This window comes from Colletes latitarsis, chromosome 9, assembly GCF_051014445.1.
Source record: "Colletes latitarsis isolate SP2378_abdomen chromosome 9, iyColLati1, whole genome shotgun sequence".
Lineage (NCBI taxonomy): Eukaryota > Metazoa > Arthropoda > Insecta > Hymenoptera > Colletidae > Colletes > Colletes latitarsis.
Genome location: NC_135142.1, coordinates 26,467,283 through 26,480,715, shown reverse-complemented (window position 1 = coordinate 26,480,715; position 13,433 = coordinate 26,467,283). Strand labels below are relative to the sequence as shown.

At 31.1% G+C, this 13,433-nt stretch overlaps 4 protein-coding genes across 6 annotated transcripts; 2 read left to right on the top strand and 2 right to left on the bottom strand.

Moving 5' to 3' along the window:
• Positions 1–2,662: 2,662 nt before the first annotated feature.
• Tace (ADAM 17-like protease Tace) lies at positions 2,663–6,849 on the bottom strand. The gene is made up of 14 exons (XM_076773364.1): positions 6,124–6,849; positions 5,897–6,035; positions 5,711–5,811; positions 5,498–5,619; positions 5,222–5,372; positions 4,974–5,158; positions 4,704–4,898; positions 4,463–4,601; positions 4,231–4,385; positions 4,049–4,129; positions 3,764–3,972; positions 3,441–3,679; positions 3,243–3,358; positions 2,663–3,174 (listed from the first exon to the last, which is right to left on the bottom strand). The coding sequence occupies exons 1-14, from the start codon at positions 6,179–6,181 to the stop codon at positions 2,866–2,868; spliced, it is 2,199 nt and encodes a 732-aa protein (XP_076629479.1). The 5' UTR covers positions 6,182–6,849; the 3' UTR covers positions 2,663–2,865.
• A 100-nt stretch (positions 6,850–6,949) lies between these two features.
• Mora (cysteine and histidine rich domain containing protein) lies at positions 6,950–8,832 on the top strand. The gene is made up of 4 exons (XM_076773376.1): positions 6,950–7,265; positions 7,398–7,960; positions 8,075–8,263; positions 8,354–8,832. The coding sequence occupies exons 1-4, from the start codon at positions 7,187–7,189 to the stop codon at positions 8,546–8,548; spliced, it is 1,026 nt and encodes a 341-aa protein (XP_076629491.1). The 5' UTR covers positions 6,950–7,186; the 3' UTR covers positions 8,549–8,832.
• Positions 8,833–8,905: 73 nt separating this feature from the next.
• Positions 8,906–11,753, top strand: LOC143345851 (esterase CG5412). 3 transcript variants are annotated; one of them, XM_076773377.1, is made up of 6 exons: positions 8,906–8,965; positions 9,343–9,386; positions 9,457–9,616; positions 9,742–9,936; positions 10,018–10,158; positions 10,224–11,753. In XM_076773377.1, exons 2-6 carry the CDS (start codon positions 9,360–9,362, stop codon positions 10,364–10,366), a joined length of 666 nt encoding a protein of 221 aa, XP_076629492.1. In that variant the 5' UTR covers positions 8,906–8,965; positions 9,343–9,359; the 3' UTR covers positions 10,367–11,753. The 3 variants fall into 3 exon arrangements, with proteins under 3 accessions (XP_076629492.1, XP_076629494.1, XP_076629493.1); XM_076773378.1 differs by lacking the exon at positions 8,906–8,965 and adding an exon at positions 9,083–9,100; XM_076773379.1 differs by lacking the exon at positions 8,906–8,965 and having other exon boundaries at positions 8,972–9,386; positions 9,457–9,586.
• A 153-nt stretch (positions 11,754–11,906) lies between these two features.
• On the bottom strand, positions 11,907–13,353 carry Elob (transcription elongation factor elongin B). The gene is made up of 3 exons (XM_076773380.1): positions 12,823–13,353; positions 12,632–12,725; positions 11,907–12,463 (listed from the first exon to the last, which is right to left on the bottom strand). The coding sequence occupies exons 1-3, from the start codon at positions 12,823–12,825 to the stop codon at positions 12,189–12,191; spliced, it is 372 nt and encodes a 123-aa protein (XP_076629495.1). The 5' UTR covers positions 12,826–13,353; the 3' UTR covers positions 11,907–12,188.
• Positions 13,354–13,433: the final 80 nt, after the last annotated feature.

Genomic DNA, 13,433 nt, shown 5'->3' with positions numbered 1-13,433 from the left:
ATAGCTCGTACTAAAGTCGGCCGTGATAAGTTATTTTTTTAAAGCTTGGTATAGCAGGTACAGTTTATCTTATCTAAGCGATTAGCTGCAATTTAATCAAAAAATAATCGTACAGAGAAATAATTTTGGCCCTACATATAAGCAAAGTCTATAGAAAAAAAAATTTACACGGAAATACACGTTTTAAGACTCCCTGATCATGTTTTAACTATTGAAGAAAAATAAATGCTTTTTACTATTTCTATGTATGAGCGTATATACATATGTATACACCTTATCTTCATTTTACAATTGCTATAAAACCATATGTTTTTATTTAATAGAGTTAGAAATTTGTACGTGAGAAATAGAAACGCGTACGTGAGCTCGTGGAGTTTCGGAAACCCGCCAAAGGCAAAATGACACATGCCCTCTTTCTCGATTCTCCGAAGTTGCCCGAAGTAATTTCGGACCGCCTCGTGAGAGTCGAGATAGAAAGGCTCACATTTGCCTTCTCGCTCTTGAACAACTAATATCCGACCTTCCGTCAACAGGTCTCCACTGGCCTCTGCTAGCCTCTGCTGACCACCGCTTATATTTCTGACAACGTATAACAATTACTACTGACTTCTGCCTGCCTCTGCTGGACTCTGCTGACTGCTACTGACCACTCCTGATACTTCCGACAACGTATAACGATTACTACTTGTTACTGCTTGCCCCTGCTGGACTCTACTTGCCTCTGCATGCCTCTGCTGGCCTCCGTTGGCCTCTGCTGACCGCTGCTGACCACTGCTGACCACCGCTTATATTTTTGGCAACGTAAAACGATTACTACTGGCTACTGCCACTCTCTGCTGACCTCTCCCAGCATCTCCCGACCTAAGCTGGCCTCTGCCAACATCTTCTCGACGTCAGCTGACCATCGCTGACCACTACTGACCGTTGCTGACAACTTGTGACATGATATAATATAATATAATATGTTTATATGTATTAAAGTTTTGTATAATGTAAATCTATGCCAATAAATGATATAATTTCAAAGTATTCAATGTGTTCTCATCATTCTTTACCGTCCTTTTCCTCTCCAAATCATTCTCTTACCTATAAGATGCGTACCACCTTCTTCGCAAGTTCACCAGCATTTTAGAAATGTTCCGGGAACTTTGGAAATCCGAATTTGACCTTGACCTTGGCCCAGTTTCGAAAGTGGGTCAAGGCCATTCGAATCTTAGAAAAATTCTGGGCGCTTTAAGAATCCGGATTTAGCCTTGACCCAATTTCGAAAGTGGGTCAAGGCCATTCGAAATTTTAGAAATCTTCTGGCCGACTTGGAAATCCGGATGGCCTTGACCCAATTTCGAAAGTGGGTCAAGGCCATTCGAAATTCCAGAAATCTTCCGGCCGACTTGGAAATTCGGATGGCCTTGACCCAATTTCGAAAGTAGGTCAAGGCCATCGAATCTTAGAAAAATTCCGGGCGCTTTGGGAATCAGGATTTGGCCTTGACCCAGTTTCGAAAGTGGGTCAAGGTCACCGGCATTTCAGAAAACGCTCCGGGCACTTTGGAATTCCAGTTTTAAGTAGAAAAACGGTTTCTTATAACTAAGGGAATAATGGGGAGAGGAAAAGAAAGGTAAAAGTGATGAGAACACATAGAATTCTTTGAAATTATATCATTTATTGTCATAGATTTACATTATACAAAGTTTTAATGCATGTACATCATCTTAGAAGTTGTTAACAAAGGTCAGCGTGGTCAGCAGGGGCCAGCAGAGGTCAGCAGAGGGATGCAGATGCATGCAGAGACTAGCAGGGGCAAGCAGTAGCAAGTTGTAATCGTTGTACGTTGCCAGAAGCATCAGGGATGGTCAGCAGAGGTCAGCAGAGGCTGGAAGAGGCTGACAGTAGCAAGTTGTAATCGTTATACGTTGCCAGAAGCATCAGGGGTGGTCAGCAGAAGCCAGCAGAGGTTGGGAGAGGCTGACAGTAGCAAGTCGTAATCGTTATACGTTGTCAGAAGTAACAGGAGTGGTCAGCAGCGGTCAGCAGAGGCGCGGAGGCAAGCAGAAGTCAGTAGTAATCGTTATACGTTGTCAGAAATATAAGCGGTGGTCAGCAGAGGCCAGCAAAGGCTGGGAGAGGCTAACAGTAGCCAGTCGTAATCGTTATATGTTGTCAGAAGTAACAGGAGTGGTCAGCAGCGGTCAGCAAATGCCAGCGGAGGCTGGCAGACTCATATATACTTTGTACTATCGTGCTCAACTTTTTACTGCAACTAGTACTCTAGCATTATACACGCTCACTACAATTTTCACTGTTTCATTATTTAGTCACTTCTCTCCTGATCATGATAACGTTAGAAATGTTCCGTAAATGTGAATTACATTTGTTGATGAACACAAACTAAAATTGTCGAGGGTGTATAAATATTTATATATATATATATATATATATATATATATATATATAGGGACTGCAATGATTTATAAATCAACTGGTTTGGAAGAATTAATTGAAAGAAGGTCTTTGTATACATTTTTTAAATGAAGTTTCAAACTATAGCTATGTTTAATAATAGTTTATTGTTTTTTGTTCAATTTGTAAGTTAAATTTAATGTAAAGATATATAAAGTTCTTAATAAGTACTTGAATAAAAGAAATTTGTTTTATAAACAGATGTACTATATTTAGTGTATTTGTTTTTAAATTACATATATTACTGTATTTATATTTAAAATAACACTATATATTCCCGTTGAAAATGCTTTTTTCATATATAAAGATAAGAAATAGAAAATATGTAATATAACAGACAAAAGCATTTATGACTAGAAATGTCTCAAATATAAAGAATATAAATGGTATGGATAAATAAAATGTTTATGATTGTTGCGTAACCTGTTGCATCCTTTGCCGTTGTCCATTTATATAAATAACTTGTCTTTGTTCGTCTGGATGAATAAGCTCATCTGTATGCTTCCAGCGCCATTTCTTTTCACTTTCTTTAATACGTCTGTGGTCGATATAACTAATAATACAACTTGTCGGAATCCATACAATAGCAGTAATAATTATGACAGCCCCTACTATATTATCTTTCAAGAATCGCATGACTTTATTAATATTTATGTCCTCGATAATATCCCAGAATCGTTCTACTACATCCTGAATTGTTTTCTCACAAATACCCTGGAAACATTTGTTAACTTTGATATTTTTACATATGATATTTAATAATATCTCTGAACCAATATTACCTTATTACAGAAACCTTGAATGCATGGTGTTCCATCAGGTAAAATATCTTGTGGATCTATAGGAAAACAGGTTTCATTTAAACTCATTCGACAACACCTTTTACATGCATCTCCAACTGTGAATAAAAATTTAATATGAAACCATATAAATATATTTGATACATCTTATAAATTAAACACACGGAATAATGAACATACTTGTATCACACATGCAACTCTGCAAACCTTGCGTCTCGCAATATGGTACGCACTTTCCGAGTCTACATTGACCTCTCTCGAAGCACCCTGTACCATCTTTCAGTGGTGGAGATCTAGGACATTCGCTAGACGCTCCTGTACAGCGCGATTCTTGCTCGCAAGTAGCATACTGTGCATCCCTACATTTTACACCTAACGGCATGAACGCACAACCTTGGCAGCAAGGCGAGTTCTTATCGCTATATAAATATTTTACATCAAATAGAATTAAAAATCGTTAGCAGAAATTTTTATACCGCAATAATATGTACACAAATACTAACCTACAAACTGCTGCTTGATTTCTACGAAGTTTACAATTTTTATCACAGCAAGCATCGTTGTCCTCTGTTCCCAATAATCCTGCGTCGCATTCTTCGTCTCCTTCGACTCGTAGATTACCACAAAACGATTCTTCTGGTTCAGAAAAACAGCGACCAGACTTTGCTTGTAAAACTTTTCTAATGGACCTTAAACTACATGGCGAAAAACGCTGACCCATAAATAGTTAATGAGTATTTTTTCACTGTTGTTATATCTTGTTTTTTTTTTATATTAATTAAATATACCTTATTATTTACATCATATCCACTAACACTATATGTGTACATTAAGTATGACCCTCCTTGACTAGCACTTGGACTGCATTCCTGTTAAAAAATTTCACTTATTTAACTCTTTTACTAATACCGAAAACTTTGGTCGTCCAATTAATGATAGGTAATATCGCAGGTAAAAGCAAAAAACTTACTGTTATATCTGGATCATGTTCAGAACCCCAATTGTGTCCAAATTCATGTGCAGTGACTAAGTCAGCTTCTCTTGTAATCACTCTTTGCCCATAATGATTCCTGCTAGAACTCAGTCCTGAATTGAGATATAGCGTGTAGCCATTCTTGAAATATTCTAACATATGAAAGTATTAAATGAAATTTAATTTTCTATAGTGTCTGTACGTTGAAGTAAAGAATTCTTTCACATACCTGGTGTACAGATTCCACCTACTGAATTTCTACGAGGTGATCCGACGTATGCTAATCCCAATATACCACCCTCAAATTTGAGATCAGTAAACAAATGAGCCAAACAAAAATCCTTATGGCTATATTCCCGACTAAATACCTGAATACCATTTGTATAATTTGCATACAATTTTTAAAACATACTATTACAATTAAAATAATAAAAGTATTTTAAATGTAAAAAAAAAAATGATAACTTCACCTCGAGTAACGTGCGTACATCCCATTTTTCTCTAACCATATTATAATGTGTTTCACCGCCTCTTACGCGAGTTGGTTCATTATGAACTACTATCTTTTTAATAACAAATCCCATTCCTTTAAATCCATCTTGTTCTTGTCGTTCTTGCCATAAAGTATCATTATAAATTTTATGTACCCTATCAATTAAACTAATCTGTAAAGTATAGAAAAATTCTTACTTAGCGATAAATAAAATATTTATTTTTATACGAATGAAATATTTATTTACCAAATAATTAATGGTCGTTTTTGTATTACTAGCACCCATTTCTTGGTAGAAACGATAGTCGGCAACCAACAATAAAGGACATCTAGTTTTTGTTGGAGTATATTCATAAGTTTCTGTTTGTCTTTTTGTTCTGGCAAGTTTATTAGATTCTTCTTCAGTCTTTTCCTCGTCATTTATCAGAATGCCTGTAACATAGATCTTGTGTAATATTATTCAATGATATCATCTACAGGAGTACAATAACCAACCTAATTCTTCTTTTACATATCCACAAGTTTTAGGAACACCATGTGTATGGCCTTCACTGTTTTGAAAATGTTCCCAACTAAGTTGAACATCTGATGATTTATAAATAATCATTGTTTCATTTCCTAAGTGAGGTAGATGTCTCCAAGATGGCTGTAGTGTATAAAATGTTTTATTATTATTTTAAATATATATTATATATAGCTATTTTAACTAAAATATATTACAATAAATTATATTATGTTAAAATAGACTACTTAAAACAATGCAGAACATACTTCAATGTGAAATGTTTCATCAGAAATTGTAACACTGGCTGTTAGAATTCCATTATCAATATGTACTTGTGCATGAGAGTCAATTTCACCAAATACACGTCCATGATAAAAACTTTCATGATCTTAAAACAAAAAACATATTACAAGTACATTAAATTAAAATATAAGTTATACAAAAAAATACATTTACACATATATATATATATATGTTACCTAAATGTATTGTTTTTTCTTTTCCTTCACCATTTACTTCATACGCTTTAAACTTGGAATGAATAACTTCCCTTCTTGGTGTTAAGATTAAACGAAAAGATCTATCAATCAAAAAACATGTTTTTTTTTCTTTCTTCTTAAAGAGAGGATTATGTTATTTCAATAATTTATAGAGAATGAATTTACCGTCCGTGAGAATAAAATTCTAATTCACTTATTTTGTTATAAGGATGATAACTATGTTGAACACCCCGCTTTATAATTCTGTGTTCAAGATTGGATGCATGAAGGGTCTCATAATATTTTAAATTTCTATGAAGCCCATCTACAATAACATATTTATAAAAATAAATCAGCAAGTTGAAATCAGTTGTATGACACAGATCAACAAAAATTTGATATATCCAACTTACAAATGTTTTCTATGATAAAAAGCATGTAGTATATTAGAAATGTATTTCGAATTTTCATCTCTGTAGGAATGTCTCATACTATCAACACGTTATTTATTATATTTAGAAGATTATGCTTCATCTTATGTATGGATACTTCATTCTTGCCTTTTACTCTCACATATGTTCTTTAGGCAAAATATAATTGGAGGCATTAATTCGATTCGTTCAAATGAAATATGGTACGCCAAGCACATTCTTTTCTACTTTACACAAAGTCTTCTAATTGGCAACGTTATTAAAGTACGAATGAAATCATTATCTAATCCTCTACTTAACTTTACTATTTACTGATTATTACACGGACATATACGCCAATGTTGAGATTTAGAACGCTTTGAATACATAAAATGGCGGAAAAAACGAATGATGTATGTACTACCTACTTCGAATCTGAGTAATATATAAACTTAAAAGAATTTAATTACTAGTTATTAGACTCTTGATAAGGCAGGTACTTCGGTTTTAATGGACACGCTACATGCAAACGTTTATAAACTCTAAACGAATAAATTCGACCACAGATATTTTCTAACATGAAAGGTCAACGTCATTTTAAAATGACCAGATCTGCCAAGATCTGTTCTTGAGAAAAACGATGTCATTCAAGATAAGTAACGAATATTTGCCCTTGATTCGATGAAAGGATTGACGTTTGACGCAAGAATCAAACAGAAAGCCTTGCATTGCATTGCATATTGCATTTACTATTTTTATCGATTCTCCGAAGCTGTCCGAAGTGCTGTATTCGTTTCGGACGCCTTCGAAAAGTTGATAAAGAAGGCGTATGTAACCCTTTCTCCGTCAGGTTCTCGAAACTACCCGACTCATATGCCTACGCCATGCACACAGTGCGTAGTGCGTGAAAGTTCAGTGAGTGATTCTGGAAAAGTTCAGTCTGACTAAATGTGACATACCCGATTGGCAAGCAAGACATACTTAGTGCATCAATTTTTTAATGTGACTTATTATGTTTTCATATAACGCGTGTTGTTAAACTGAAATAGTTAGAATAAAATTAAAAATGTCGCAAGAGACAACTTTATTGCATTGTTACAATCATGGGTGCGGAAAAAAGTTCGATCCAAACGATAATAAAGACGGTACGTCAATAAATTTTGCATGAGAGGAATTTAATAATATAAATATTTACAAATGATAAAACAGAACATTCGGTTAATTATCTTGTCGACAGTTAAAAACTATATAACATGTGAGTGTGACTATATTTCTAGGAGACTGTATTCACCATCCAGGGTATCCAGTATTTCATGATGCTTATAAAGGCTGGTCTTGTTGTAGCAAAAAATGTACAGATTTCACAGAGTTTTTAAACATTAAAGGCTGTACAAAATCGTGTCATACAAATGTAAAGCCAAAGGAACCAGAGAAACCTAATGTTGATAAGTCTAAGGCTAATGAAGTAGTTACAGTAAAGGTTCAACCCCTTAATAATGTACCTGTTTTAGAAAGGCCTCCTTTCGACATTCCACAAATTACTGTAACACCAAATGTTTCACCCATGTTAGTAGAACAAATAAAGGGGTTAACTTCTTTACAATTAGAAAATGTGTCTGAAACAAAAATTGAAATTGGACAAAGTTGCAAAAATAATGCGTGTAAAGATGTATATAAGGGTCCTGAATCAGATAAAGAATTGTGTAATTATCATCCTGGTGCTCCTATCTTCCATGAAGGAATGAAATATTGGTCATGCTGTCAAAAGAAAACTACAGACTTCTCTACATTTTTAGAACAACCAGGGTGTTCACAAGGAAAACATACCTGGGTTTCTAAGGTATATTTGTATATCTAATAATTTTCATATATTGTTTATAATTATAAATAAATTAAAATAATGAAATATTTTATCAAGTTTATCGATTAAAAAAATTAATTTGTTAATTTTTAGAATATCAGTACAAAAAAAGAATGCAGATTGGATTGGCATCAAACAGGGACATTTGTTGTAGTTTCTATTTTTGCAAAGAAATATCATCCAGACAAGTCTGTTATTAAATTAAATCCTATACGTTTATCAGTGGATTTGTCATTTGTAGAAGATAATTCAAGATATACCTGTGATTTAGAATTAAGGGGGGTATGTGTTTAAGATTGTTATATAATTCTCAAATAATTATTTAATTAATTAACTTTGTTACATATTGTGTGCAAAATTCCATCTTTGTAGGTTGTCGATGTTAATCAAAGTAGTGTTAATATGCTTCCTACTAAAATAGAAATTAAATTGAAGAAAGCTGAACCTGGATCATGGGCAAAACTGTATTTGTCTAGAGAAAGTAAAGCAGAAACTAGAGAAAATAATACCCAAAATGAAGAGAACATTAGTGCACAAGTGGAAGCTGTTGATCTTAGTGATCTTTAAACATTTGTGTCAAAATATTTTGTTAAAAAAATAATTATATTTGATGTATCTTTGTTTTATGGTTAATAATTTAATTTTAAAATACAAGAAATATTGTCGAAATTACGTTTCTAAGAAAACTGCAATTTTTGTTTTGTAAAATCTAAACTTTGATATTTAATACATTTTGTTTTATTTATGGTTTTTCCGATATATACATATATGTAATATCATTATTTACTTCTTATGAATTTACAAGATTTTGGAATATAGGTGAAAATAAATTTAATAATTTGGAAATAATAGGAATGCTTGATAGATTATTTTTTTCATTGGTCTCGTGCGAATTCCATCTACGTGAAACAAGAGTGAAATTAACCTATACCTATTAGTGTGTACATAAGGACCTACACCCAATCTACAGTATAAGTACTACAAGTTCGTAGGCATGCATTTTCAAGTACATACACGTTAGAAATACGTTTCTCCCTTCACTCCTGTATTCTGAGTCAGAAAATCAACACACGGAATCGTGTCGTTTCTACATTATAACTTACGCTTCGGTTCCGACCCGTGCGTTTGTAACGAACTTATACTACATTACGTTACATTAATCTAATTAGAAAATTGCTTAAATTATAATTTTTATATATTCACAAATAAATTAAAAATATTCTTCTATTATTTGAAATGAAATCTAAGAAATTTCTATATAATATTGCTTTGATAACCTACATTTTATTCAGTAGCGACTAAAATAATTTTTGTTATAAATATTAAATATTACAGTATTTGTAATATAATTTTTAATACAGTTTATTTGAGATATACTATGACTGTTGTACCTCATAAACTACGTGTAAGTAATTGTCAAGAGTTTATTTAAACTCGAATCAAAATAATATTTTGAGATATATATATTTGTCTAGATACTTGCTATTCATGGATATGCTCAATCAGATGTTATTTTCAAGATGAAATTGGGATCACTGAGAAAAGGATTTAAAAAAGATGTAGAGTTTGAATTTCTAAATGCACCTCATCAAGTGTCGATGAAAAGTAATTTTGGTAGTGATAAGATAGAAGAAGGTATTGTACAAAATTTATGGTTCATCAAATAAAGAATTAAAATCCAAGCTTTTATATTGTAATAATTATCCTTTTAGTCTACAGGAAGCTTAATATTTGAAAATAATATATATCGTAAATTATAGGTTACGCGTGGTGGTTTAATACGGAAGACCATATATTTAAAGCAATTACGCCAAGCAATTTATCTGTAGGTTTTGAAGATAGTTTGGCTTTAATTGAGAAAACGTTTAAAGAGTCTGGTCCATTTGATGGTATTTTAGGCTTTTCGCAAGGCGCAAGTTTTGCTACTATATTATGTTCCATGCAGCAAAAGAAATGTGAGTACATTGTATAAATACTGTAGTAACTATGAACAATTGTAAAATAATTTAGATTAAAAGCAAATAATTATTTTACAGTACTGCAAATCAAATTTGATTTTGCAATTATTATATCTGGATTTAAATCATTATGTGTACCTCATGCAACATATTATGATGAAAAAATAAGTATCCCCACTTTAATTGTTTATGGGGAGACTGATAAAATTATTCCACCAGGTTAGATAGTCTTTAATAAGTTATTACAAGAAAAAAAACTATTACTATATTACTCCTTTTTGCAGAAATGGTACAAGAAGTTAGTAAATTGTTTATTAATAAAACAGTATTAAAGCATGAAGGTGGTCACTATATACCAAGTAGAAAAGAATTTTATAGAGATTTTATAATGGCAATGGTATTGAATAAAAACAAAGATAATTGTTAATATTTAATTATGTCATATGACATTTAAAGAATAATATAATATATAAATATAGCAAGAGCTTATATAGATTGTATTACAAAATGTAATCTCTGTTGAGTAATATTGATTCAAATCAGCTATAAATAAATATCATACAATATGCATTAGAGGCAAAGATCATTAAATAAACTATATTGGGTTTTCTATATGGCAACAAGTTAAAGTTCAGGAACATAATAAATTTAAATAAATATATTGTTCCTCTTATGCCAGAACCACAAATGTGAAAATTTTCACCATTTTTAGTAGAAATGTATTTTGAATCATTGGGTGATTTTTTTTTTTGTTCTCAATTTTATGCGTAATTCATAAATGCGAGTTATACACATTTATGGTTCTAGCATAAGAGAGATGATATAAAATATATTTATAATACCCAATCATTTAGTATTTCTACTGAACTTTGTGTCATTAAATACAAAATGTGTCGCCAATTTTAAAGGTTTAAAGTTTAACAATTAAACTTATATAGAAACTAAAAATATGCTAAACAGTATATTATTTTGTCCAGTACAGTAAAATATGCAAGTTATTTAAACTATTTATTTATTTCGTGCATATCTTTAAATAAATTATACTGTTTTATTTTTACAACGAAATATATTTTATGTATAATAAGTCAAATGCTTAAGTAATATCAACTATCCTGGTCTATAACCATGTTCACTTTTCAGAAATTTAAATTTATTACATAATTTACCATTTCAGAAGCACGTTCTTATGTTATTAGTATTGTGATCCCTAAATTTCTTTAGTAATACCTATAGTATAGAACTTTATTTAATAAATTCAAAAATATTATATTTAGATGTAAACAAATTATTACAACAATTTATGTATTGCAATATATTACATTTTTTATTTAAATTGCTATTAATTCGACTCAAATAAATTAGACATGGGTTAACATTTAGCTTTGTAATCGTTTCTGAGGTGACTACAACAGATTTTGAAAGATACAAATTCATATATCAATCAAGTACTTCACATTGTTTGTATAAGTAATTTATAGGATATGTAAATAAAGTTCTTAAAAAAATATTGATAGAAATATTATATTTTATATTTAAAAAGATCATTTGCCGGATCTATTAAACTCGTAAAATATAATCAATATATTAAAGTTACATACACTATTTATAATTTATTATATTTTGAAATTTCTAATTTTTCTTAATCACAGAAACCAATATTCAAAGGTTTTACAGTCAGTATATCTCAATTTTTCACATTGAGTAACATATAATATTGTTATTCATATTCTGAAAAACCGAAAACATTATATTTAGATCTTAACTAAAACTTGATGGAGGCATATAATTAAATATGTAGAATGTATTCGAATAAAAAATAAATAGATTGAGAATATTACAAAATACTATGACATAAGTTACAATTGTAAATTACACGTGATTGAGGTATTTGGTCTGTAATGACATTAATAACAAAGTGTCGAAATATTTTTTTTAGCTATAAAAGATTGTAATAAATTTAAGCGATGCACTCTATTAAAAACTTTATATTTTATTATCATTTTCAGTCAATTGTTCAGGTATAACTAGTACTTGACATTACACGCAAAAAAAAAGAATAGAAATCAAAAAGATTAATAATTATTTAGTACTTTTGCTAGGGAAATTAGAAAGTCTCAGAACACCTTTAATATTCATATAAAGTTGCATATATCTAATATTCACATTATGTTTGCTTAAGCTATCAGATTTTTTTAAATATCTGACAATCGTAAAAATTATATTGAATTTAACACCTTATTGCTGCTCATTCACACATTAATATTGGTACAAGGCATCTGATCTAAGCCATTAGTTTCTTGAGATTTCATAACATCTGGTAGGTCGGGTGGTAATGACAATGGTGTCATCTCCAAAGGTTCAAATTGACCATTTTCTTGGCGTACAGCTAAACCCACTAATGCAGGACACTGTGGCTTTGCAGTTGCAAATGTTACTCCATAATCGGACAAAAATTTACTATCTGACATTACAACATTATCCTTGTTGAACAGCTGTTGATTGACAGGTGGTATTTTTAGTATACCTACATGATAATTACATTTATCATTAAATATCTTGATTTACATTTTAGAAACATTTAAATCATTCTATGAAACTTTACGAAATGAAAAATAAAATATTAGCATTTCTCGTTTGAACTGTCATATTTTGTTTCTTTAATTCATGTATATATAAGCTACATATCCCTCACCTTCTATAATTTTTTTTAATTCAAGAACTGTTGTATTATCCTTTGCATCAGTAAATATTGTCATATTTTTTCGTCGGATCATTAGAAATACATCCTATAAAGAAAACGTAGATTGTATTTGAGGTTATAATATCTTAAAATAAATTGGATTTAGTATTACAAGGAATAATGGAATATTAAGGAAAACTTACCATTATGTATTTAATAATACAACCAATACTGACAAGGATAATTATTACACGCCTTTTCCAGTGTTCCTTTGATTGTTGTTTACTTGCAGATCCTCAGGTTAAAGGTAGAAAGTTAAAATAAGGTAGACATTTACGAACGTCATGGTCACATAAAACACGTTATTCGATTGGTTCTTCTTTTTAAACGTAAAATATGTTTGGCACGTTATTTATCTCCTTAACCAATCGTAAGCCAATTTTATATTTTACGAATAACTACGAATCCTTAAAATAGAAATGACATTATTCGAGTATCAATTCATATATTGATATATCGAATTGATAAATTAAATGTACGTATAGTATAAACATTAAGGCGACGAAGAAACAAAATCGTTTTGAATGTTAAAAACTATTGGATGTGAAATAGGCTAAAACATATTTAATACGATTTGAAAATGAATTACATTACTATGTGTACTTTTAAAAGTCAATGGAAGGAATACGAACTTTCCACGTATAGAATATACAGGTTAAGGGTGTATGTGCATTTAACTGACGATTCTGACGACGCGTGCAAAGAACAGTTACGCTCTCCCACTGATTGAAAGTAATCACGAAAAATTGAATCA